This window comes from Polyodon spathula, unplaced genomic scaffold (assembly GCF_017654505.1).
Source record: "Polyodon spathula isolate WHYD16114869_AA unplaced genomic scaffold, ASM1765450v1 scaffolds_766, whole genome shotgun sequence".
NCBI lineage: Eukaryota > Metazoa > Chordata > Actinopteri > Acipenseriformes > Polyodontidae > Polyodon > Polyodon spathula.
Genome location: NW_024472254.1, coordinates 58,911 through 84,531, shown reverse-complemented (window position 1 = coordinate 84,531; position 25,621 = coordinate 58,911). Strand labels below are relative to the sequence as shown.

General features: G+C 48.9%; 1 protein-coding gene across 6 annotated transcripts; it reads right to left on the bottom strand.

Moving 5' to 3' along the window:
- Positions 1–1,117: 1,117 nt before the first annotated feature.
- Positions 1,118–24,546, bottom strand: LOC121308757 (protein KIAA0100-like). Of its 6 annotated transcripts, none has more exons than XM_041241361.1 (40): positions 24,131–24,546; positions 23,405–23,529; positions 22,217–22,343; positions 21,687–21,736; positions 21,274–21,433; positions 20,598–20,716; positions 20,277–20,337; positions 19,936–20,146; positions 19,471–19,594; positions 18,958–19,082; positions 18,390–18,457; positions 18,054–18,190; positions 17,653–17,807; positions 16,393–16,586; positions 15,814–16,111; positions 15,090–15,295; positions 13,412–14,540; positions 12,956–13,147; positions 12,351–12,553; positions 11,664–11,782; positions 11,162–11,382; positions 10,523–10,713; positions 10,105–10,204; positions 9,689–9,888; positions 8,995–9,277; positions 8,598–8,755; positions 8,291–8,497; positions 7,813–7,912; positions 7,236–7,418; positions 6,869–6,990; positions 6,589–6,744; positions 6,085–6,206; positions 5,544–5,724; positions 4,902–4,988; positions 4,216–4,326; positions 3,819–3,954; positions 3,351–3,475; positions 3,076–3,177; positions 2,143–2,277; positions 1,118–1,793 (listed from the first exon to the last, which is right to left on the bottom strand). In XM_041241361.1, the coding sequence occupies exons 2-40, from the start codon at positions 23,464–23,466 to the stop codon at positions 1,608–1,610; spliced, it is 6,846 nt and encodes a 2,281-aa protein (XP_041097295.1). In that variant the 5' UTR covers positions 23,467–23,529; positions 24,131–24,546; the 3' UTR covers positions 1,118–1,607. The 6 variants fall into 6 exon arrangements, with proteins under 6 accessions (XP_041097295.1, XP_041097296.1, XP_041097299.1 ...); XM_041241362.1 differs by having other exon boundaries at positions 17,653–17,804; XM_041241365.1 differs by having other exon boundaries at positions 17,653–17,771.
- Between the last annotated feature and the right edge of the window lie 1,075 nt (positions 24,547–25,621).

Genomic DNA, 25,621 nt, shown 5'->3' with positions numbered 1-25,621 from the left:
CCTGTCAGAGAAACCGACCTCATTATTAATCGACTGGTCTTTTCTTGCCCACCCATCTCATTAATAATTAATATTTCATTCTCTTTCCCGAACCTCCACATTCTGCCTTATTAATAATTAACCAGACAGCTCAAATCACTTTGTTTACTGCAGATTATATAAATCATGCATGCATACACAGCGCTTTTAAAATTGTAATGGGATTACTTTAATAGTCCTTAAACGCCTTGCACTCAAATATACTGAACTAAAATACGCAGTTACTAGAGACCTAGTAGCGCCAGCTGTCATTTTTAAAAGTATTTTCCCTTCAGTTTCCTTTATTATTTGGCAGTGTTTGCAATGGTCCTGATCGGTTCTGTGCACAGTTTCTCTGATATTGTAGTTTTTCTATAAATCTGCGCTGATTTGATCTTGTCAGGATAACACTATCTGTCTACCGGGCACAGAGCGGCCTGCCTCGCTCCATTCAAATCATGTGACAATATGACCTTTCAACTCTATACCTAGTGCAAGAGGGGCTGCAGTTAAAAAGATGTTAATCACATTTTTCTATCCTGAATCAAAGACAGGCAGACAGTAAGAGCTGCTAGGCCATTCTTAGACGCAATAGCAGTGAAATAGGGTTTGAAGAACACCGTGATCTGAAATATCCACGCGGGAACATGGGCAGTGAAATCAGTATCCAGCTCTGTCTGGATGCATCCATTAATGCAGATCAAGAAATATACATAACATCACACTGCCGAACCTTACCTGAAAGAAAATGTATACAGGATGTAATGATAATATACAGAGATGGAAATAAGACTCCCATTGCATAGCAGTTTCATCCATTCCAGGTTTTACTACCAGCTTGATTAGCCACAGTGTACAGGTAACAAGCTCAGGTGTGTCTTATTAAACTCCTAGTAAAACCAGGAATGGATCAAACCGTTAGGCAACGGGAGTCTTATTCCTATCCCTGATAGTGGTAAAAAATGTCAGTAATATTTTAAATGTATATATTTTGATCATCCTGAAAAAGGTAGACGTTAATACATAACCCAGTGAGAACGTCACTACAGCAATACTTCATTGTGCAAAATTAAATCTATTAATACACACATTTCTTCTGTATTATTTGAATCTTTTATTATTATTACTACAAGGGCACAAACCCAGGTGCTTATAATATTATCTGTGCATGACTCTAGGCATTGCCATTTCAGCTCACATTACTGAAATGAGCAGATCTGGCTTTATATTTATAACCCAACAGAAGCAGGACAGGCAGCCCGAGTACAGGAGGTTTAGAGTCCTCTACCCCCCTACCCCTCCCTCGACAGGAATGTGATTCCAGTGTTATCTGTCAACCGATTCTGGCATACAGTAGTTTTAACAGCAGCTGCTCTGACACGCCTCCTCCCGCTGCACTAGTTGTGCACACGAGTGACCGGGCGCCCCAGCTCCAGTGCAGTGCAGTGCGACACACACGTTATTCCTGACGCACGGTTCGGAGGTATCAGGAAGAGATTCCAGAGCCGGCTGGGTCAAAACAGTCTCTCCGTTCTTCTCCCTTCCTCTATCACTCCCAAGTTCATTTATTTATTGTTTGATTTTGCTTTTCACTTCCGCCGGCTGAAGATGGACTTCTTGCCGGAGGTCTTGTCCGAGGAGCTCAGCCCGATCAGCAGCCTCGCCTTCTCGTCCTCTTCCTGCTGCTGTAGGTTGGTGTCGGTCTTGCTGTCGGATGCCTTGCCCTTTGTGTCTGATCCGGACGCCGGCTTCAGCCTCAGCTTCTCTTTAATCACCTGGTGCGGGGAGAAGCAAGTGTACATTACAGGGGGGCACCAGCAAAAGAAAACTGAAGAACAAATTACACTGTAAATAAAAGATGTGAGGGGGTCCCCTTTCTCTGTGACTGGAGGAATGCACAGTCCAGGGATGTGGGGGGTCCCCTTTCTCTGTGACTGGAGGAATGCACAGTCCAGGGATGTGGGGGGTTCCCTTTCTCTGTGACTGGAGGAATGCACAGTCCAGGGATGTGGGGGGGTCCCCTTTCTCTGTGACTGGAGGAATGCACAGTCCAGGGATGTGGGGGGGTTCCCTTTCTCTGTGACTGGAGGAATGCACAGTCCAGGGATGTGGGGGATGAGATACCTGGGCGACAAGTGCTTTGCGGCTGTCTCTCTTCACCGCCATGGCGAAGTCCAGCCAGGTCCAGGTGTTGTTGTGATACTCCAGACAGGGCAGCACCAGGTTCAGATCCCTCCAGTCCACGCTGCTCTTCTCCCCCTGCACACACACACACCAGCAGACACTGAAACTCTCCACTCACTGCGCTTCAGTGTGCAGCACATTTGTCTGCTTTACTTAGTTTCTTGTGGTTTTATCTCAATAACTCCCTGTCCCTAATCTCTTTCAATATCCCTGCATTAGCACCAGCTCTCTCTCTGCCCTTGTTTTAAGGCGGTCCTTTATGCAGCGGAACCCGTTTTAAGGCGGTATTGACATGGTTCCTATATGTTAATTAGACGGCCCACAAGTCTTGGATAATTGCCGATATGCACCTAGTCAGTGAGTGAGGGAGTTTTATGGGAAGAAGCTTAGCAAAAGCTGACACTGAGCTAAAAAATAAAATAATAATAACAACAACAACATCAGGTGGCTCTTGTTAGGCAGGGTGGTGAAATCCCAGAGAAGCAGAAATTTAAGCAGAAATTCCTCTTTAAGCAGAAATCAAAGGACACAGGAGTGCTGTACTATACATCGCAGAAAACAAATGTATACATAGCGTACGTTCATGCAATACAGACACCTCACCCTCTGTCTGAACTAAGTAGGGACAATCTGTATACTGCACACCTCTCTGAATAGACGGCACACTGCATGTCTGTCTCGCATGAGCGTTATGGTGTCGGCTCGAATCAAAATGAACAAAATCTCAAAAGCGAAAGGTAAAATTTTGTCCATATTGCAGAAGTAACTGTGCGTTATTAAAACGAGACACAGATCAGGGGGCCTCCACGCGTTTCCGTGTGCCTCTGTGGCTCCATGCGTCTCCCTCCACAGCACAGCCCCCCCGACACTGACCTTGTAGCTGACGCAGAGTGGGACCTGCGGGATCTTGATGTAGATGAAGGAGTTGTTCATGGCGGCTCTCTCCTTCATCTTGTCGATATCGTCTACAGGGTGCTGTGCAGGAGAAAGAGAGAGAGACCACAACACATTACAACTGAAAACACATGGCACAAAAAAAAAAAATATATATATATATATATATATTGATTTAAATCGATAAAAAAAAAACCTTTAACTTAAAAAAAGGGAGCAGGAATGCTGATCTATTCTCAGTATTGAAAGTGTACCTCGGGGGGCTTGCGGAACGACCTCCTGACCCCGGCAGTCCGGTTTAACCCCTGGGTGACCCCTTTGCTGGGCCCCAGCGAGCCGACCGTGTCCTCCGTGCTGATCAGCTGCCGCGGCTTCACCCCTGAAAGAGAGGGAGAAAACACAGGGAGAGTTAGCTGCAAAGGGACACCGGCCTCTAACTTAAAGCAGCAGCTTCACACCCTCGTCTTACTTAAAAAGAAAATGATGTTTGCTATATTATTACACAGCCCAGTCTGTGTGCACTCTGTCATAGCCAAGGCTTTCTTGACCATCCAGTTTATTTACATAGCTGTGCGCTGCCTTTACTTCCGTTAAAAGAAGAAACTGATTAGAAGTATATGCAATGAGATCAGGAAGGACCAACACTCCCACCGTATATATTTCATGTTATTTTAAGTCCCTTGAGCGGCTGTCGTAAGCAGAGCCCAGGCATCGTTGCGTACCAGTGGTGACGAGTTTGGACTTGTCCTCCTCGTCCCCCACTTCCTCTTCATCGACGTTGCGCCCGGGGAAGAAGAACCCCATCATCCTCTTGAAGAACTGGTACATCAGCTGGATGGTGAGAGGCACCATGTTCACCTGCCAACACAAACCCGGGCTGAAACAAGAAGGGGCACGCGGGCACCGGAACCCCACCCTGCAAGCCTCTGGAAGCGTCTAGCGGATACTGCACACACCGTCGCTATTCTGCACCGAATGTGGGAGAAAGCAGGGGCAATAGCATACGGACAGGGGGATAGTTCCACACAGCACACTCCCTGCTGCGCTAGATTATCCCGGGTTCAAATCCTGTGACTGAGAACTCCAGCTGTGCTTGTAACCCCCACCCCCCGGACTCACCTCGAAGTGCTCCTTGACAGAGATCCCCCCCACTGGGGGGCGCACTTTGCTGAAGATGCGCAAAGCCAGCTGCCGTCCGGATTGACAGGGGCTCTGAGGCCTCAGCACCACCTGCAAAACAAGAAGACAGCCTGTGGTTGAAAAGTTCTGTAAACTCCGCTACTACCCCGCAGACCTGCGCACGTGTAAATTCCCCCCAGTTCGCAGTTCATGCTTGGGTTAAATGTTTAGTATAATGTTCATGGTTCATTTTTTTTGTTTACCGATTACACATTTATTAAACTTTCACAGCTGATATCGTGACTAAGAAGCATCTGTTTCTACTGTGCTGAAGCGAAGACCAGGATGCAAATTCCTGAATCCCCATCGTCCAAAAGCAGCCCTGCAGCAAAGTTAAAGCCTCAGTTAAGATTGCACATTCAGAGACCAATAGCAAAGTTAAGCAGTCAGGGCACTACAAGGGGGTCTGCTTCTACTGCGCTGGACCTAAAATCAGCATCCCACAGGACTTCATTATCACATCTTTAACAGGAATACCTCCAAATGTAACTTCTTGGCTTTTTTTTTTTTTTTCTCGTCAATACAATCATAAAAACATCTTATTTATTGCAAGTTTCCTGCACGCACATTACATAGAGCAAATTGGGAAATACACATAATGCCCGAGGGGCTGGGGGGTGCTGTACCTTGTAGGAGGCGTTGGGGAGCAGGTTATTCATGGTGAACCAGCCCAGCTCCAACAGGTGCTCTGCTGTGTCGTCCGACTTGTTCAGCTGCAGAACGAAAAACACAAAGCAAGGGTTACGCTGTAACAGCCTGCCTTCAGGAACGCACTCGCAGCTCCTGCTCAGATGCACGGCTTTAATCCTTTTCTTTGGGTCCTGCTAGACACGACAGGGCTGGTTTCTCGTGAGGTACTGTACATTATTTTGAGTAAATTCACTCCCAGTAGTGCACAGCTACAGCAAAGGCTTAGCAAAGCATTTAGTTTGAGTTAAATGATGTTGTTTGGGTACATTCTGAAAAAGAAATGATGCATTACATTTTGTTAGAGAACAGATAGAAAAATGAGAAACCGAGATTTAAAGCCATCCCTAAACTAAACTAAAAGAAACATTTTTAAATGACAAAACATTTAGAATAGAAGTCTCGATTTCTTCAAGAGTCGAATCGTTTCTCATTGAATTTAAGAAGTTCCTTGAAGTATTTCTGCAGAGATTTAAACTCAACATGTGCTATGCAGCTTCGAAGCCCAGCCCCTCAGAGGAGAGCTCTATGATGCTATGTGGAGCCCCTGCCCCTGCCCGCTGCGCTGTGTCCTGGGTTACCTTGCTGTACATGAACCTCTGCAGCTCCAGCTCGGCGATGCCCAGCTGCCCGTCCTCCTCCGTGAGCCGCCAGCGCGCCTGGGCGAAGTAGATCTCCGTGCGGCGCGCCACGCTCACGTCCTCCTGCTGCTTCCGCAGCTCCAGCTTGTTGGCTCTCTGCAGCTGGAAGTCTTTAAAGCACCTGCACAGGGGGGCAGGACAGAGTCAGAGGGAATCAGGCTGCCGAGGCAATAACCAACCAGCAGAGGGAGTCTGCGTTTTTTCATTGTATTTGTTTTAATTTTACCCCCTATTTTCAGCAGAACAAAGGCCAGCCCTGCAGGTGTCTGCCCTCGAGCTCACTGGGCACCTGTCTAGCAGGGTGTGCTGCAGCACGATGAGGAGAAACAGTCCCTGTCGGTTTTGCTTCCCTAACCCGTAGGAGCGCCAGAGCCCTTCGGGAATCCCCAGCAGAAACCAGTGACTGGCACAGCCAGGACGCTGCCCTGCACTTCCCTGACTGTACCATAATCCAGCTGTGTATTGTTACCAGTGCTGTTACCTGATGAGTATGTTGAGCTCCTCGCTCTTCATCTGCATGTCTGTCTTCTCCTGGTTCAGCTGATTCTGCAGTTTCAGGTTTATATCCGAGAGCTCTTCGTTCCTGCTCTCATCCTGCAGGGACTGAACAAAGGAGGCAGGAATGCATTAGAGAGAGAGTCTCACACGCGGCGCTGTAGACGTGCTCTTTAAGCAAAACACGATTTGCAGTAGAGCACCCTTTTGAAAACTCTCATCTTTATGCTGCACTTAGGAATGGTTATCCCTACAAAATCTAACACTCTCTCCCTGGTTGTTTGCATGGGAGGGAAATAACAATACCACCATCTACAGATTAAAACACATTAGCACTAGCTGAGACATGCGTCTGCCCGACTTTAGCTTTACCTCGTGCACCCCCTGGATAATGCAAATAGATTTTCTGCTCAGGTTACTTTGCTGTAATTAAGCCCCTGATCCTCCCCTCCTGCAGACAAAGCAGAGTGGAGGAGCGCTCGCTCGGTACCCTCATGTTGGAGTAGATCTGCTTCTCCAGCCTGCGTATCTGTGCCACGTGCTGCCGCACTGCCTCCTGCAGGTGGAGGATGCTACTGCGCTGCTCCTCCGGGTTGCTGGAGATCTCCAGCTGGAAGCGGACCCGCTGCTTCTTCTCACTGTGCTCCTGGAAAAAGAGCAACAGGAGCGTTAACCAACCGCTGACTCGCACACGCTGGTCTCAACCCACTCCTATCACCCCGGTTCTGAAAGCACTATGCTGGCTTCTTCCAGAGCGCTGACTCGCGTACCTTGCGCTTGGGCTCCACGTGCAGCAGGAGGTTGTTGACGATGTCAAGGATCATGGCGTACTGCACTGGATTGGTTGAAATCTCCAGGTCGTGGTGGATAAGAGTAAAGGTATCGACCGCTCCTGTAAAAACAGCAACAACAACGGCCAGAAATCAGACTGGACTAGGAGGCGGATACATTGTGAACCTGTGAGCAGTGTCTATCAGTGTATATAAAGGGACTATGCTGTTTCCTGAGAGCGGATATCAGTGCTGGTGTGTGACAGTTGTACAGAGCTCGCTCCTGTGTTGTACAGCTCTCATCCTGTGTGTGTGTCCGAGTGCCTCTCTTGAGCCTGTGCGTGTGCTGGGGTGTGTCTCGGCGTACCGTCCTGTTTCTTGAGCAGGTCCTCCTTCTCGTGCTCGTCCCCTGTCTGGGGGGGTTTGATCTGCGTGGCGAGCTCGGGGTCGATGTCGTGACTGTAGCCGATGTAGTACATGCGGCAGCTGCAGCGTGAGATGATGCGCTGGACCTGCGGGGTCTGCGCTACCTGGGCCGGCTGGTTCCAGTCTGGGAAACAAAACACACACACCCCCAATCACGTCTCCATCTCGCTGCACAAAATCTGTTTATTCCACTGGTATATTTTACTGTAAAACCTTTATTTTATTTAAGTAAAAATGTACAGGAAATTATTTAAATCACAAAAATCCATCAGAGCATTTAATCAGTAACTCAGGGATGGAAATAATCCTATTGCATAGCAGTTTCACCCATTCCAGATTTTAATGCCAGCTTGAAGAGCCACAGTGCTCAGGTGTGTCAACTCATAGTAAAACTAGGCATGGATCAAACTGCTGCTGTGCAACGGGAGTCCTTGCATCCACCCCTGTCAGGATGCCCGCCAGCGAAAGTGAAGCAGGGAGGCAGTGAATGTATCGGGGCTCCGCTGTGCCGCACTGACCCGTGGTGGTGCTGACCATGCCCCCGACCGCCTGCCCGCTCTCCATCAGCTCCAGCACGGAGTCCAGGTGTCGCTGCCGGTGCTCCTCAATGTTTTTCACCTGGGAGGAGAACCGAGGGAAACCAGCACAGATCAGAGTCAGTCCGCACAGCTCCCATTACTGGAGCTCAGTACAGCAGGGGAAAACACAGCGTGCACAGCTGCAGTACCACATGCATTCACTATGAAAGCGAGCGGAACGGCACACAGGCTGTTCTTAAACCGCTACTGAAATGCAACGTTTAACTTTGCACTTCTTTTAAATGGATAGAAAGAAAGAAAGTGAAAGTAAGCTGAAGAAAGAGGGAACAAAAGAAAAAGGAGAAACACATTTAAGAATGCAAAGCTGATAAGCCATGAGCCCAGGATCACGGCAAGAAAAGCAAGCAAAAGACAGGATTGAAAGAAGAGAGCGAGGGATTTGGTTGCGGCGCCTGACCTCCAGCCAGAGCTGCCAGTCCTCCTGCTCGGAGGGGTTGGGCTCCATGGTGGCGAAGTACTGCATGCCGTCGAGGAGGCAGGTCCAGGAGCTCTTCTGCTTGAGCGTGTCGCTGTACCAGGCAGGATGGTGCTGGCATTGCAGCAGCTGAGCCTTGGCAGCCGATACCAGCACACAGCCAGCCGTCTCTGTGCCACGCAGCATCATCTGGGAGGACAAGCACAATCAAACCCAATACAGTCTTCTGCAGCATGAACTGCCTTGGTCTGCTTTTAATATTCTGTGCTGAAGTACTCGGTTTCAGTACCTGACAGTTGACCAGCTCGATGAACCAGTCGCGGTTGTACACGTCATCGGTCTGGCAGGCTGCGATGCCACACAGCTGGTCACTCACGCCAGAGTCCTCCTCCGTGAACACAACAAACTTATCGGTCTCCTCTATCAGCTTCTGCAGCATGGAGGTGCCTGAAAACAACAATGAAGACACTCAGAAAGACTTCCAGTGGAAGCATTTGTCACTTCAGTGACTTAGTTTCGTTTAGTATTTAAAAATTCAGCACTGTTGCTTTTATATATACAACACAATGTGACTAGGTGGACAGAGTAGAGAATCTCATTTATTTTTTTGTGACTAGCAGAATAAACCCAATGATGAAGTCACATCAATGTTTTTCCAGTGAACGAGTGAATGCAGGAGGGCTCACCTTCCATGCTCTTCTCCGTTCTCCCAGGGGGTGCCGGGGCAGTTGCGGTGGGTGTGGGGCAGTAGCTGGACAGCGTGCGCTTCAGTTTCTTGGCCTGGACCTCTGTGTCGATCCTTAACCCCTTGAGCGCCTCGGTGGACAGGTTCCTCTTGAGCACCGCGGCCTTCTTGTAGCCGTCGTACAGACCGAAGGCGATGTTGCGGTTGGGGGTGGTCCAGGAGGCACGCAGGTCCACCAGGCACAGCTTGTGGGTGTAGAAGCCATTTCCGTCCTCCTTCATCTCCTGGGAAGGGCAATGCAAGGGATGAGGCGGGACGGCATGCACAGACAGCCCCATAGTAAAAGCATAGGCAAGACTGATAAAGCAAGATGGAAATAAGACTCCCAAGCTTAAATTAGCTCCCGTGTATAGGTCACGAGCTCAGGTGTGTCTTACTAAACGTATTGTAAAACTAGCAATGGATCAAAATGCTATGCAAGGTCTTCTTTCCATCCCTGTTGTTCTAAATTGATACACACACAGAACGAGTTGGTTATGGAACCGGTCAGTGAATTGATTTCCATACCAGTTATATCAGACATGGTAACATCATGGCACAGTTTAATAAAGCACACTGAAAGCTAAACTGATACACACAGAATGGGCTGGCTATGGAGCCTGCCAGTGAACTCAGACCCAGACCCGGTTCCGTACCTCCTCCATGCGGTTGCTGTGGCGCTGGTAGCTCAGCGAGGACAGGCTCAGCAGGTGGGTCTTGTTGACCTGTGCGTTGAGCTGGTGGTCAGCGTTCTCGTCCCAGGTGGAGGCCATGAGGTGCACGGTCACCTGGCTCAGGTCGCTGACCATCTGAGTGACGTTCCACTCAGAGATCAGGCGGCGCATCACCGTGCCAGCTGAGAGGGGGCAGGAGGGAGGAGAACGTTACACACTGCACCGAAAACTACCTGCACTTACAAACCGGGTGCATTTGTGATCAAGTAACTACTTTAGGTACTGATTTTTTTTTTTTTTTAAATAGCTTATTCAAGTGTCAAAGGCAAAAACCCAAAACTATAAAGTGATCAACATTGGTGGCCAGATTTTGGTTGCTGCACAGGATGCGCCCCTACCCTGAGGGATGAGTCTCTGCGTTCCTCGCGTGAAGACGTGCCCCTTGCTGCACTCCACCTGTATCCCACGCTGCTGTGCAAAGGACGCCCAGTAATGAACCTGGCAGGGAGAGGGGAGCACACATTAAAGGAGCGCTACACCTGTACAGGTAAGTGATCCTTCTGGGAGTGCACAGGATGATGCTGGATCACTGTGATGGTTAGGACATATCTGAATTGAACATACCGTCAGGGGTATCCCGTTACACAGAGGCTGTTTTAAATGGACATGCAGCTGCATCTGTTTCATAAAACATTACGACAGTATTATAGTCATTTGTGGGAAAGCTTCAGTGTAGGACAGATTGTGTGTGGTGAGTACAGGTGTGTGTGTGGGTACAGGTGTGCGTGTGTGTGTGTGTGGTTTGTCTCCGCTCACCTGTAGCTGTGGGAAGGCTGCCGTGTAGGACAGCTGCTTGTAGTGCTGGCCCAGCTTCTTGCGGCTCGGTTTGAGGTTCTGGAACAGCTTCCCTCGGCAGATGGGCCGTGACACGCTCGTCCAGGTGGCCCAGAAGTTCTGCATCCAGCGCAGCGTGGAGCTGTAGAGCAGGATCTGGGGCTGGGACAGCTCTGGAGGACAGAAGAGCAAAACCACAAATGAACGCATTGTTTCTTCTTGTTGCCCAGTGCCTGCTGAAAGCACATGGAAAATCTTGGGTTTCGGAGCTCTGCTTGTATCAGCGTATTACTCAAATGAGCAGGTGCCAGGAGTTTGAACAATCGGGCTCCTGGCAAATCTGAACTGATCACACTTCTTATCACGGCATGAATAGGTCAGACTCGAGTCTGAAGGTTTACTAAAAGGAGTAGCACCTGCAGCTATACGGGAGGAACAACTTATATAACCTCAAACTCCTGGGTCCTGATCATTTAAATACTATACCAAACTGAAGGTAGTTCTGAAACCCAGGAACTGGTGCAGCAGGGCTGGTGTGAATTTAAGCCCCTGGTGCATCATATGAAGATTAAACAACAGCGTGTAACAGGTCGTCTCTGGGGTCCGGTCCCCGGTGCTGACCTTCCCGGTGCTGGCTGAGGTCCATGGTCACGGACAGGTTGAGGTTCTCGGAGCGGAAGGCCCGGTAGGAGTCGTGGGGCTGACCCGAGGTGACCTCGGCGGTGAACCCCGGAGAGCACAGGGTCACGGCGTGGTGATCGTGGGGGTTCCCGTGGCACAGCCACTGCAGGTCCAGGGTCATGCACAGGCTGGGCATGTGCAGGAAGCAGCAGTCATCGTACCTGCCAAAAAAAAAAAAAAAAAAACAAGTTTGCACTGGGTTGGAAAGGGAAGGGTTTTTAATCTGACCATCTTCGAAACTTCAAACTGCTTATCAATAGGTTGGACCTGTTAGTTGTATCTGACTTTCTACCAAGTTTTGCTGTACGATTACTAACTCAAGTTTCTGCAGCTCACAGCTCAATGCAGTTACAATACCACGTGTAAGCCCCAGGACCTGAGGTACTGCAAACCTAAAACAGTAGCATGAGAGCATTCGCCGTGCTGAAAAGCAGGGCCCTACTTGGAAGCGGTCCTGACGTTGACATCCAGGTCTCCTTTGAACAGGAACTGCCCCGGGTTCCAGGTGTAGTTCAGCTTGCTCCACTCCCAGTGCATGTTCTCTGTGGTGTTGTACGGGTCCTGGAGACACGGAACAATGCAGAGAGTGTTTGAGCCAGGTGAAAGCACGGCAGAACTGCAGTATTGCTACAGTAATACAGCGCTTCTCTATACAGCAATACAGCGCTTCTCTATACAGCAATACAGCGCTTCTCTATACAGCAATACAGCGCTTCTCTATACAGCAATACAGCGCTTACCCATGCAAACCTACAAGGATGACCAAACCTTGTCCTGGTTAAATAACAAATCATTTGAACTGAGCTCAGATGCATGCAGGCTGACCTGCTCAAGGTGCAAGCACTGAAACAAACAGCACGTCCTCTGCATGACTTGAAAACCCCAGAGGTGCAGCACCCAGTCCTGGCTTTCAGAACTACCTTCAGTTAAGGAAAACGATCAGGAGCCAGCTGCAACGAACAAGTCATACTCGTAAACCTGCACACTCTGGTGTGAATCTGTGAGAAGTGCAATCAGTTCGCAGCAGATTTACGAGGATTTTTTCAAACACCTGGTCTTTTCAGTAATTTCCCTAAACAAGGAGAGTTCTGCAAGCCAGTGGGAGCTGCTGTACTCCCTGCAGCAGTACCTCTGTGGCGAGTTGGTGCAGGTTGGCCTGGTCGATGTCCATAACCCAGCGCCCGTGGAACAGCAGCCTGCTCTTGTCCCACCAGGCCAGCGGGGGGCTGGGGTCCACTGTGGGCTTGGTCAGCAGGTCCACAGCCTGGCCAATGAGAGTCCAGGCCGGGTCCCAGCAGGGGCCCCACACGATGGTGTACAGGGAGATTTCAGCTGGGGAGGGAAACGAGAGGGTCACAGCCTGGGACCGCGCACGCAAAACACACACAAAGCACTTTACATTGCATTCACTTGAGTTACGACTCGCAGACACTCCGTGGAGTGAAATGGCAAACGTCATGCTTTTTTCAACTACTTTTCTTTGGGAAGAAACGCAACACATGTCACCACAAAAGACTAAACAGAAGTACGGTACAGAGTCTAGTATTGGAAGTCTACCAAGCAGATTGTCAATTCACATGCCTGCTATCCTGTGCTTTGCATTTAACACGTGTTAATTTGAGTTTTGCAGGCTACACATGTTCAGACTGGGTCGTGCTCGGCGCTTGCAGAAGCAGCTTTTAAGTGCGACGAGGTCTTGAAAGCGGGCGTTTCTCACGGCGTGGCTGCACTCACAGTGGAAGTCGTGGTAGAATTTGAGCGGGGGCATGTTCCTCTCCACGACCACCTCCCCCCAGGGCTGCCCCAGCTGGACCCTCTGCCTGCGCCGCGCCCGTGGTTGCCCGTCCTGCTCCGTCCCGATCAGCCGGCCGGACAGGGTCCAGTCCCGGATCTCGAAGAGGTAGCGAGGATAGTCCCGGATCCGCACTGCAGACACAAACTCAAAGTAACTACATAACTATACATAAGGACACTAATCAGATTAGATCACTTCAGTGTCTACTGAATAAAGTAATATATATTGTACATCTGGGCATACCACACACTGTGTCACTGGCTGCTGTAAATCTTTCCTGGACTGAGCTCCAAGAAAACTAGACTTTGAAACAATGCTTATAAAAGACACATAGGAAAAATAATGAAAAATCTGAAAAAAAGAAATACAAATCCAACAAGCAGGAGATCACTTGCCCAGGAAAGCGGTCATGCTGAACTTGACCACCCGGCACCACTGGATGACCAGGGGCAGGCTGTCCCGGGGGAGGGGGCTGATGGGGTCGATGTCTTTCATCTGCTCCTTGACCCGCTCTGGCCCGTGGAAGGAGCGGTCAGCCAGTGCCACCACCTCCAGGTCGGACACGGTCCAGGTGAGCAGGGACTTCCTCATGGGCGTGTTGCTGTAGAGCCGGCGCGAGCGCTGGATGTAGATCTCGATGTTCTTCCTCTCCAGAGAGGTGTAGAGCTCCTCAATCTTGCGGGCCGGCAGGAGCTCACCGTGCTGCTTGCGCAGGTCCGACACCTTCTTGTCCAGCAGCTGCAGCCGCTTGGCGCTCTCCTTGCTTTCGTCCTTCATCAGCTCGTAATTGTCCCGCAGCTTGATCTCGAAGACGTCGTCCAGGAACACAAAGGAGAACTGGCTGACCCTGAACACCAGGTCCGGGGGCAGAGGTTCTGGTCCCTCCCTGGGCTTACGGTGGAGGCTTTTCAGCCACTTCTGGACGTTGATTGCCTCGTCCATGGTGCTGGAGAAGTCGTACAGGTAAGGGAACTCCACGGACAGGACGGGGAAGGTGAACACCCAGACGCTGTTCTTCTGTGTCAGCAGGCTTGGGAACTGATCCCGGTGCAGCATCATCTCCTCCAGCTCAGACGCCATCCGGACCTCTGCCCCCTTGAAGGTGAAGATGTTGTTGCCATCCAAGTTCAGGACCAACTGGGGGGTCCGCGCCTCCACGCTGCTGCCGTGGCGCGCCAGGGACAGGCTGTCCAGCTGCAGGCTGATGAAGTTCTTCTCCGTAACGAAGGCAGTCAGCCTGGTGGATTTCAGCTCCAGGTAGATGCTTAGGATTTTTTTTCTGGTTGCTGCTGCACGAACCTCCTTAGGGGTCAGCGTTGGCGGCTGATCCACCCGGTCAGTTGCGAGGGCTGCATTCTCCTGGTCAGCTTGGTCGCGGTCCTGGTCACCCAGCGCAGCCCTGCGCCTTCTCCCCACAGTGCTGGCCAAGGCCTCCCCGCAGTGCAGCGTCTCCAGGAAGTGCTGGTAGAGGAACATGTGGTCTCCTGGGGTCCACTGCACAGCCAGCTCCTGATCGCACTGGATCTAAATGACAAGAAGCACAGTTCTGAAAAAGAACTTTTCAAAAAATCGAAGATCTCATTTTCAATGAATAACCTGATCTCAAATTAAAACATATATACAGCATATAAAGATATTGGTAGCAGGGAATTCGTGAAGACCCCTTACACTGTACAATAAACTTTCAACAGTCTTGAAGACTGAAATAATGAGGGAGCATGGATTAGCCTAAAACTGACGTTTCTGAAACTCCTGTCCCCAAGTTTCTTTAACTCACCATTGATAAACTGTGAATCAAAACTCAACACTGACCACAGTAAGACTGGCAGGAACGTCTGTCACTGAATTTATTAAGGTTCTTTCAGGGATTTTATATTTCGCTCTATTGAATATTCAATAGTTTATTAGCTTTAATTTTTCTAGCCCCAGGTGGACGGGGGTTGGATTGTATTTCATGTCATCTTCTTGACCAGGCCTCCCTTGTAAAAGAGATTTGGGTCTCAACGGGACTCTCCTGGTTAAATTCAGGATCAATAAAGCAGTGGTGGATGCGCACGAGTGTCAGCTCCGCACCTCCAGAGCCCAGGTGCTGGTGTGGAACGACACAGTCAGGGAGGCCAGGCTCACGATGGGGGCCGCGCTGTCGGAGGCTTTGCAGCACGGCTGGATGTTCTCCGCCAGGGTCTTCACCAGAGCCAGGGACAGCCCCCGCACAGACACCTTTGAGTTCTCTACACTGCACAGGGCCGTGACCACATCGACCCGCAGGGCAGAGGCACCTAGAGAGAGAGAGAGAGAGAGAGAGAGAGAGAGAGAGAGAGAGAGAGGGACGGAAATTAGACTCCTGTTGCATAGCAGTTTCAAACATTCAAACAGTTTTAATAAGAGCTTGATTAGCCACAGTGTACAGATAGCAAGGTGGTGTGTTTTATTAAACTCATAGAGTAAAACCAGGAATGGATCAAACTGCTATGCAATGGGAGTCTTATTTCCATCCCTCAATATGCCGATTCAACTCCCGTCTTTGACAGAAACAATGCAATTCCCCTAAAACAGCGATTATGTTACATAACATACATTTCTCCTGCTAGCTATGAATAAAAAAAATATTTTAAAAAGAGACTCGCTATACCCTCATAGCTCCAATAGGTCTAACATTATTACTTTTTTACAATCAGCTGAATATGTACAAAAAAAAAAACAGAGTGGAAAGTGAAGGTAAAGAAAGTTCTTACAGTTTACTCTACAAATCAGTGAATCACAAATGGAAATGAATAAAGACTCCCACAGCCCTCACCTGCAATGTTAGACAGCGCAAACACGTTGACGTCCTCCAGGTTGAGATCCAGCTTCCACAGGACCGGGGGGTGACCGGGCAGCTCGGGGGCCGAGTTCTCCTCACACAGGGGGGCCGGCTCAGGATAGGGGTGCCCCGGTGAGCTCTGGTCAGGGTCCAGGGACAGCAGGGACAGGACGCGGGACAGGCACTGTGTGCAGGTCTCAGACACCTCCACCTGCAGCCCTCTCACGCTGGAGTCCAGGAACACAGTCTTGGGATGGCTGGCCGACTCCTGCTGGGGCTTGTTGCAGTGTCCCTGGGAGAAGGGAACGCACAGCATCACCACAGAGGCTCCTTAATCAGCACTACACGGACGCAAATAAGACTCCTACTGCAAAGCAGTGTCACCCATTCCAGGTTTTAATACAAGCTTGATTAGCCACAGTGTGTGTGGGAGGGCAAATATGAATGTAGCTTCTAAACATATAGGGATTGGAACTCCTTGTGTTTCACACAATAATAAGTTTGCACAGTTTTATTTTGACATTCCCCAGGAGCAAACCACTCTGCGAACCTGTCTGCCAGACTCCTCCCTACCTGAAGGCTGAGGGAGTCCAGAATGAGCGCCTCCCCCCAGACGTGCTTCCCAGGGGGGTGGGGGGTCTGCTGGATGTGCGAGCCGTCCCCCACGCGCCACCAGAAGTGATCCACGGACAGCGTGGCTCGCTGGTGCAGGCTCTGGGTCTTCAGATGCTGGACGTCAGTGGAGATGTCCATGAGGTGCTGCAGGTCTGACAGGTCAAAGGCACGTTACCTGTCATGCTTAATAAAAAGCCCAGCACACACGAGGAAACACGTTTCCAGACAAAATGCTTCCTCCTGCATGCTGGGAAACATGCTTCCTGGACTAGACCTGGGTTTGAGAAACATGTTCAAGAATCGCTTTGCTTTCAGCCAATCAGGAAAGACTCTGTGAGACGGCGATCATGTGACTGTGCAAGATGGTGACCTGCTGACTCGTGTGTGCTGGGCTTTAGGAGTCCAGTGCAGCCCAGTCCAGTCCTGGATGCTGCACCAGCTTTAACAGGTATAATGAGAGGATTAAGTGCTTGAGGACCTGGATAGAGGTTTAACTGGTTCTATTAAACAATTATAAACACAGTCCATTCCAATCCCACAACTTGTGCCAACCATGTCCTCCTGGGTCTAACTCATCACCTGGCTCTGCTCAGCTTAATAATTAGGGACCTGAAAGAAGATCATGTACCCTAGTGAAATGGATCGAGGGAGCCACAAGCGAGGGCCACTGCTTTTACACAGTACAATCTCCTCGCTGGCATTTGAACTGCCTATCGCTGAATTCCATTAACGTTTGGCCAAGCGATAAGAAAAAAAAGCATCAGTCAAATTGGCCAGCCATCAAATTGCTGCAGAACAAAGCTACAATGGAGCCTTTATTGAGTGTGAAGGAAAAGCTTCTTCATATTGAACCCTTGCAGCTAACCAAGCTGGGCTGGGTCTGTTTGTAAAGGAGGGTTTGCTTCTCTTCTCCTTTAAAAAGCGCACCGGCTCCAATCCCAGAGCGCACTTCTACACTGACCCAGCTGTGCTTTTCGTGAGAGGTGCGTGGAAATCGTTCAGGACAGTGAAAATGAATTAGCTGGCCACCCTAGCAAGAGCAGAATGGAACAAAGTGCAGCGGGGAAACGTTTCAAAGGGGGCTGTGCATGAGGGTCCTTTCCAAGATTATTTTACATGATCACGCAAGTTCACTGCTCCAGCTTTTCAAGCAGAGAACACTGGGTTATGAAATGCTATTGACTACTATGTGATGCGATTAAATAAATGCATGCATACCTGCAGAAGCAGAGATGAACCCTACTGCAAACGGTGGCGTGTCGCCCAGCTGCACAGACACATTTACATTGGAGATGGAGGTCTTAACCATGATGGGAGCGTCCAGCCTGGGAAAGTTCCTGCTCGGCGGAGCCAAAAGGAATTCAGACACGCTGCTTAAAAACCACAAGCAAACACTTTTGCAATCAGCTGAATACATTTAAATGCATTCCTTATTTAAAAGTCATTAATTACCCAGTGCATGTAAACTCTCAAGATTAAAAAATACAACCTATTAAACACACACACACACAATCAGGTGGGTGACAGCAGCATCTACATCGTATCTGTAAGAGAGTGTCTATGAATCCTGTGGGGTCATGGGATTTTCTGCTTGTTCACTGATGTCAAACTCCTCTCACCTCCTCTTCCTCTGAGCAGGCTTTTTGTGTAGCTGTTTCCATGGGAACAAGTTCAGCCAATGAGAGAACTCCTGATGCCGGTAGTGAATGATGCAGGTGTTCACAGTGACCGATCCAGACACATCCAGTGAGGTCGTCTGAAAGAAAACTGAGCTGTGGAACTGCCATGTGGGCTCTGAGTTCCTTACTGGAGAAAACCAAGTGAGACAAAGACCTTTCAACTCTGTTAATCAACTCCACCTGCGCTAGCAGAGTGGAGAACCACTCCCACAATGAATGAAAACAAATTATATCTATCTCAACAAGCCTGTAAATAATGCTATAGGACTTGCTCACCTGCAGTGCTGCTTTGAAGGAATTCAGACAAAGGATCCTCTGCCGGCTCTGAGACAGCAGCAATCCCTCTGAGGAGAGAAGACAGAGGGCCCTCTGAACAGAGCTGGAGAGACAGGCCGTTCTGTAACCGGAACACAGCCAATTACAGCCAAGCGCAAGGACGTGCTGTCTCAGGCAATCAAAGAGACTCTCGCAAGAGCGTGCCTTATCATGGGGATCGGAGACCTCCGAGGGGCGTTCAAGGTGCCTCAGATACTTATTCAAATCAAAGAACTGGGACTTAACAAGCACTGGCACAGATGGCTCCAATTATTAATCCTTTGTTGATGGCAGAATGACACAGAAAAAAATGACACAACTTAAAAAAAAAAAAAAAAAAAATCTCTGAACACTCATAGCATACGAGATTAAGGGCTCTATTACTGTGTGTCTTATTAAACTCACAGTGGATCAAACTGCTATTAAATGGGAGTCGTATTTGCATCTCTGGAATAGGGTCCCAGAACACATCTTCCCCAGAGGGTCTCGGAGCGAGCCGCTCCCTCCCTGGGGCTCTGCTCACACTGACCTTCCACCAGAAGCTCCATGCTGGTCTGCGGCAGGCTGATCTCGGGAGTGAACCCTTTCAGTGGAAGCTGCTCTTCCTCCCGCCCGTAACGAAGAGACAGCGACTTCAGAGTCCAGTTCAGGTGCCTGTAGGGGTAGAGAAAAGCCTCACTGTGCCTCTTGGCATGAACACAGCGGCAATGACACCCAGGGGTGGAAATAAGACTCCCATTGCAGAGCGGTTTTACCCATTCCAGGTTTTACTACCAGCTGGATTAGACACAGTGTATAGGCAACAAGCTCAGGTGTGTCTTGTTAAATCAGCAATGGATCAAAGTGCTATGCAATGGGAGTGTTACTTCCTTCCTTGACAGCATTATTAGTAACACAGGAAGGCTGATGTTATTTGGTATTGCTGTGAAAATACATTTGGGTTTTTTTAGTAACTGAAGTGCTTTGATCACTCCTTCGACAGCATATTAGTGCATTAAAAGTGGCGTCACGCTCTGAGCTGCGCTGCAGAGCGTCTTCATACCTCTTCTGACTGTTCATGGACAGAGTCACGTTGGTGTTCTCCAGCTCCACGTTCACCTTCTGCGGGACGTAGCGGTGAAACTTTCGTAAAGCAGCCGCGTGCGCGTGAAAATCGTTTTCCGTTTCTGAAAGCAAAACCAAAAAAACCCGGATCTGAACACACACTCCGCATGTACCAAATGAAGGCGTTCCTCACATCCCCGGATTCTGACAGCGACTAGTGGGAAAGACATTCCCAACCAGGTTTCAAACCAACCGGAGCATCGCTTCTCTAGATATAATTCAAACACTACAGCACCTCCCGCGACCTCCCCGTCACCAGGGCTAATCAAAAAGGCCAGACAGTCACCAGGAAATGGAAAAGTTTTAAAAACCCATCGCGGTTGAATATTTTACAGTTGCGGAGGAAATGCAGGAGCCTTGTTACTTTTTTTCTCGTGCTCTGGCTGAGCGGGCTCTCCCTTACCGTCCTGGCTCGGGCGCTGGTTCTGGTTCTGCAGGTCAGTCCTCTCTGTGCTGGTCAGCGCGTGGAGCAGCTCGCTCTGGAAGAAGCCCTCGTGGAGCTCTGCCTGCAGAGTCCGCACAGAGAGGTCCAGGGAGACGGGACGCACCTTGGGAACGCTCAGCTCTGCAGCCAGGGCCAGGCTCAGGGACACCTCCGCCAGGCATGAGTCCTGCTGGGGGGGGGGGGGGGGGGGGGGGGGGGGGGAGTTTCAGTTCAGTCATTTTAGTGCAATCACCCTTCAGACCCTCTCATTCTGATTAAAGGCTGTAAAACTACAGTTAAATCAACTTGTTTGTACCCACCAGCTGGCTGCTTTTCAGTACTTTACTGCTTAGCTGGCTGACAGAGAACTCACAACCCAGCCTAGAGGGGAAAGAATAAAGCAGCATTAGGAGCAGAATCTACGTTTTAAAAACACAGCACACACAGCTAAACCTTTCTGTGTAGAGTTTCACTGTTTAAACTATTACAAGAACGAGTGCTGAACACGCGTTTAAAATCCTGTTTGTTTTATAAAGTGAAACCAAACAACTGAAGCACACTGGAGCTGTTCATTTCTCAGCTCTGTAACTGTAATGCATTCAAGCAGCATGTGAACCTTTCCAGCCCTGTGCTCCTCTTACCTCTTTCCATCGTGGTCCAGCAGCAGTGCGATGGAGCTCACTGTCATGTGCCAAAGAGACTCTGGTACACAGAGGTTCAGCACCATGACGTTGATGGAGTGAACATGAAGAGAGAACCACTGGGGGCAAGAAACAAATACCATTACATAGGGCTTCATTTTCAAGCAAGTAAACAGAGCCCCAACCCCTAATCAAACTGCTATACTGGCTTAGCTGATTCAATCCAGCGATGGAAATAAGACTCCCATTGCACAGCAGTTTGATCCATTCCTGGTTTTACTAGGAGTTTGTGATCTTACTACCTATACACTGGGGTTAACCAAGCTCCTAGTGAAATCTAGAATGGGAGAATCTGCTATGAAAGTCTTATTTCCATCCCTGGCCCTCGCCACCAAATTGAATTTGTATATTGGCTTATCTGATTCAATCGCATCCCCCAGAAAGATATTATATAGCTTTATCTACAACATAAATAAAACCCTCTTTTCATGTCTTCGGTTCTAAATAACTATTCAGTAAGATAAGCAAGACAATGACTTCAGCAGTGTCAGGTTCACACTGATTATCTCATCTTTCTTATACTGCAGTAATGGGCTGCAGCTTTGAGTGGCGTTATCTTTCCAGGAGCCCCAATCAGTGAAGGCTGAGGGGGTGGAGGGCTGCAGCATCCCCTCACCTGGGACAGGATTCTCAGCATGGGGCTGCTTCCTGACAGCGTCCCAGGACCCTGATGGCAGCCTGCCTCCTCTGTGGATAGTGGCGCTTCCTGCAGACACAGCCCCTGCTGCAGGTCGGCACGCACGCGCATCTCCCCCACGCAGAGTGCGAAGTAGCGACTGGGGGGGGTGGGGGTGAAGAAGAAACAAATAACAGGTGTCGTGCTGGAATACTCCCACTGCAATCCGAGCCACTCCATGCTTTACATTGAGCTTTATCACTTATACTGTGTACATAGTAGTGATCTGGAACAGATCAAACTGCTAAGGTGTTTCTACCATCTCCGTGTTATCGATGTTGAAGTGGCTGAAGGCATGGGGAGGGTTATGCATGTAGAAAGGGGGGACAGGACAGGCTACATTTCATACTCACGGCAATTCTTGATTAAAGAGTTTATTGGAAATCCATATCTTGTCAATTTCCTGGAAAAGAGGGATCAAATCTCAATGATAATTTGATAAGACAAGCTTCAAAAGCAGAGTTCAACAAAATCAGTCTCTGTGTATGTACCGATAAGAAAGGGGCTTGACCTTACGTGGTCAATGAGCAAAGCCGACATGGAGGACTGATTTCTGTGGACTGACCTACTTTCCTAAAGCCAGGTCCTGGAATCTGTGGTTCTTTAAGCTAAACACTTCCGAGGAAGCTGCTGTTAAGTTACGGAGATATATAGAGCAGTCGACGAGAAGACGTCACATGTCTGGCAATACCGGACAAGCAAAACAAAACCAAAGTGCTCTCAGCTATGAAATGCACAGCGACAACAACAGGACCAATGCTGCAATGACACCATGCATCTTGAAGGCTGCGTCCAACACTTCATGTTATTATATTAGAATTACTGGTGTAAACTAAACGATTAACAAAACCCAGAGAAATCTCCACGAAATGAAAGCACACACCAGAGTCTGCTGCTGCTGGAACTTGACGCTGATCCTGTGAAGGGAGAAGAGACCCAGCGACCCAATCTGCAGATCTGCCTTCAGCTTGCTCTGAAAGAATCGGACAGCCAGCCGACACAGAAACCACCTGCAGAGGGGGCAGGAGCAGGGATAGAAATAAGACTCCCACTGCATAGCAGTTTGATCCATTCCTGGTTTTGCTCTGAGCTTAATAAGTGAGCTTGTTACCTGTACACTGTGGCTAATCAAGCTCATAATAAATCCTGGAATGGGTGAAACTGCAATGCAACAGGAGTCTTATTTCCATCCCTAAAAGGAAATTCACCACCTGTATATGCCAGGTGTATCGAGACCGCCCTGATAAAGAGTATTCAGGGTTAATCAGAATTCTCATGAGCAGGACCATGTGGATAAACTATCAGTGCTCAGCCTTGACCTGGCTGTAAAGACCTGGACTAGCCTTGACTTTGAAGGGCCAGTGCTGTGCAGTAAACAGTCTGCAATGCGCTGGCTGCAGCTGCCATGAGCGTGCGTGTGAATTTGCCAATGCAGAAAACATGTTTCTGACACCATCACCATTTCTAACAGCGACAGTGACAACATAATGCAAAATTTAATAAAACTTTACAAAAAAACCAAAAAAAAAACAACAACTACTAGACGAAACATTTCTCTTTTTAATTTCAGTTTCTTTTAGTATTTTTTTTTTTTTTTTTAAACGCCCCCCCCAAAAAAGACAAGACTGTGTGTTGGAGGGGTCGATTCAAACTCCCTCCCAGGCCCGCGCACTCTCCTCCCCAGTCTGCTCCCTATCACCTGGTCACTGCGTGCTCAGCGCAAGCCCCTGCAGGTCTAGGATTACACGCCCCAACCTGCCAGAGTGCAAGGCAGGCAGGTAACTGGAAGAAAGCGCTCAGGTTTCAGGTGGGACGGACTCTGCACACCTTGATAGAAAGGCTTGCTATTCCAGCTCTTCATAACACGAGTTCAATGCCCTTACAATTCACCAATCGGGTCATTAAAGGTGTGTTTACTTTATCAGAGACCACATTCTAGGTGTAACGCAAATCCTCTACAATGCAAATGGCGCAGTGCTCAGCTCAGTGTATATTTAACCCCTATTGGTAATATGCTTTAATATGTTGCTAATGTACAATAACACAGACTATACAAGTGAATGCTGCTTACCTGAGAATGATGAAAACAGCCACCAGCAGCAGCGACAGTAGTAACAGAAACGCCAGCGGCATCCTGGGAGAGAAGAAGTCCCTGCGGAATTGGAACTCCACATTCAGGTCAATAGCGGTTTGGATCTTGGAACACAAGGGGTTAAATAATTATTCCAGAATAGGGAGGGAGGGAGAGGGAGAGGGAAAAAGAGAGAGAGAGAGAATCCACCCACCCCACCGCGTCTTCAGCACCAGACTCGGTTCAGGCAGCAGTGTTGCGATTATTTTTATAAATATACTTGTACATATTTATCTAGTATTGCACTTCGTGATAACGATGTCAACACAATGCTTCATCACGTAACAAAACGAGAGGTTTACAGCGGATTTCATTCCAGAATCTTTCTACTTGTTGAAACCAACAACAACAACAATAATAATAATGTATCAAGTGAATATTATATAATGTATACTAATAAAGGGACATGTTGTTAAGTCTTCATTAGGATATGTTATTACTAGCGGTCCTAGGTGATACTGTAAAAATGTAACACAGTGTACTGTTCCTTTAGCAGTGCAGTTTACAGACCCCCAGCCACGCGTGTATTATTTTGCCCCCTGTCTCTTTCTCTTGTATTATTCTCACCACGTACACGCCTGTAAAAGCCCGATTTAAGAAACGAATGATTTCTCCTAAACAGTTGTTTTGTTTACACGGCCACAAACTAATCACGCATGTATTTACCTCCAGGTATTTGCTGGCGATCGCTTTTCCCCCGGGGCTCGATCCCCTGCGTGCCCAGCCCCTCTCCACCCTCCTCGGCGGTGTTTTTGTTTCAGCCGTGTGGCTGCTGTTTGCACAGCACGGCTTGTCCGGAGCTCCCGTGTAAAGACTGCCTGTCCGATCCTGACAGCTCGGCAGCTCTCCGCCTGTCTGAGGCTGAGTCCGGGCTGTGTGCGGTGCAAACTCGCCCCGCTCCCTGCTGTAAATGCTTGCAGTCCCGTCCCTGCGTTCTGCTCCCGACCCGCGGGCTGTCCGGTTCTTCCTCCCCGGGTTCTGATTGCAGATTTCGGGGTGAGATTCTCGAACAGCTCCGGCGACTGTGGGAGCGTTCCGCGTTCCGATGCTTCTGGGCAAATGTCAACCAGCCCGGAGTTGCAACATCAGAAAACAAGCAGAAATTAGGAAAACAGGGCGACTGTAAGCTTACCATGAGTTGTTTGGCAGATACACACACACACTCACCGCTAGAATATTTTATTTGCGTAGTTTTATTGATATAAGACACTCCTTATTTCATCACAAATACAAACGGCTTGAGAAGAACACCCTGCAGGTGCGCTGTGTGGATCACCTAAGCAGTCTGTGTAAACTGCCTGGCCATTCTAGCAGCGTGACAGGTTACAACAGTGTGATCTGTATAGCCACTGCGTGGATAACTGTGCCAATAAAGTTTCCTATCTATGTATCTATTTTATAATGCGAATGGTTTTGGTAGAGCAAATTCTCATACCTAGAGTTCACACAAGAGGTTTTAAATTCTCTAGAAATAAAATTTTAAAAACGTGATTAAATGTGGTATATATCACTGTGTTGTGATACAGATCATGATTGAAAGGTTATTGAGTACTAAACTGGAGATGCATCACCATGCACTTAGCATTTATCACAGGTCCAGTTCTGCTACCAAGAAACCACATGCTGTTTGCAAAGCGAGGTTTCATTCCAGAAAGCAGCATGGGAGCATTGCATGGATGTGGTTTTTGCAGTGTGGCTGGGTATGAAACAGACTGGATCACATGACACATGCTGATGTGCAGTCGTGGGCACATGATTGGCTCGCTGCCATGGATACCTGTAAAGTGTGTTCCGAGAGGAAGTGACCTTTGGGAGCATTCCCAGCTCAAGCTTGACATTGGGAGTGTGCAGATTCCCTATCCATATCGTTTACTCCAGTTTCAGAGGATATCAGCGCAGCAATGTGGGCCTGACCGCCTACATTTAACAATGCTCTGCAACAACGCTCGAGATTCGAAGAATAAAGCCGTTGCTGCTTACTGACTGCGTTTCCATGCCCAGGGAATCAATCCTGTTGGGGCAGATTGCTTTGAATCTGGAAACAATTGTGCAGAGTCTGCATGCTAAACTCAAGGGGGTTCGGAGGAACTGCTGCATCACCCCCCCCACGGCAGCTCATAACTGGCTTCAATGCAGAGGATTCAGAGGAACTGGGAA

Excerpts from the sequence above, each read along its gene's own strand:
- LOC121308757 (XM_041241361.1), bottom strand. The coding sequence starts at position 23,466 with ATGCCGCTGGCGTTTCTGTTACTACTGTCGCTGCTGCTGGTGGCTGTT. Across the intron at positions 8,498-8,597 it reads TCGAGCTGGTCAACTGTCAG|ATGATGCTGCGTGGCACAGA; the intron begins GTACTGAAACCG and ends TTGTCCTCCCAG. Across the intron at positions 5,725-6,084 it reads GAGCTCAACATACTCATCAG|GTGCTTTAAAGACTTCCAGC; the intron begins GTAACAGCACTG and ends CCCCCTGTGCAG.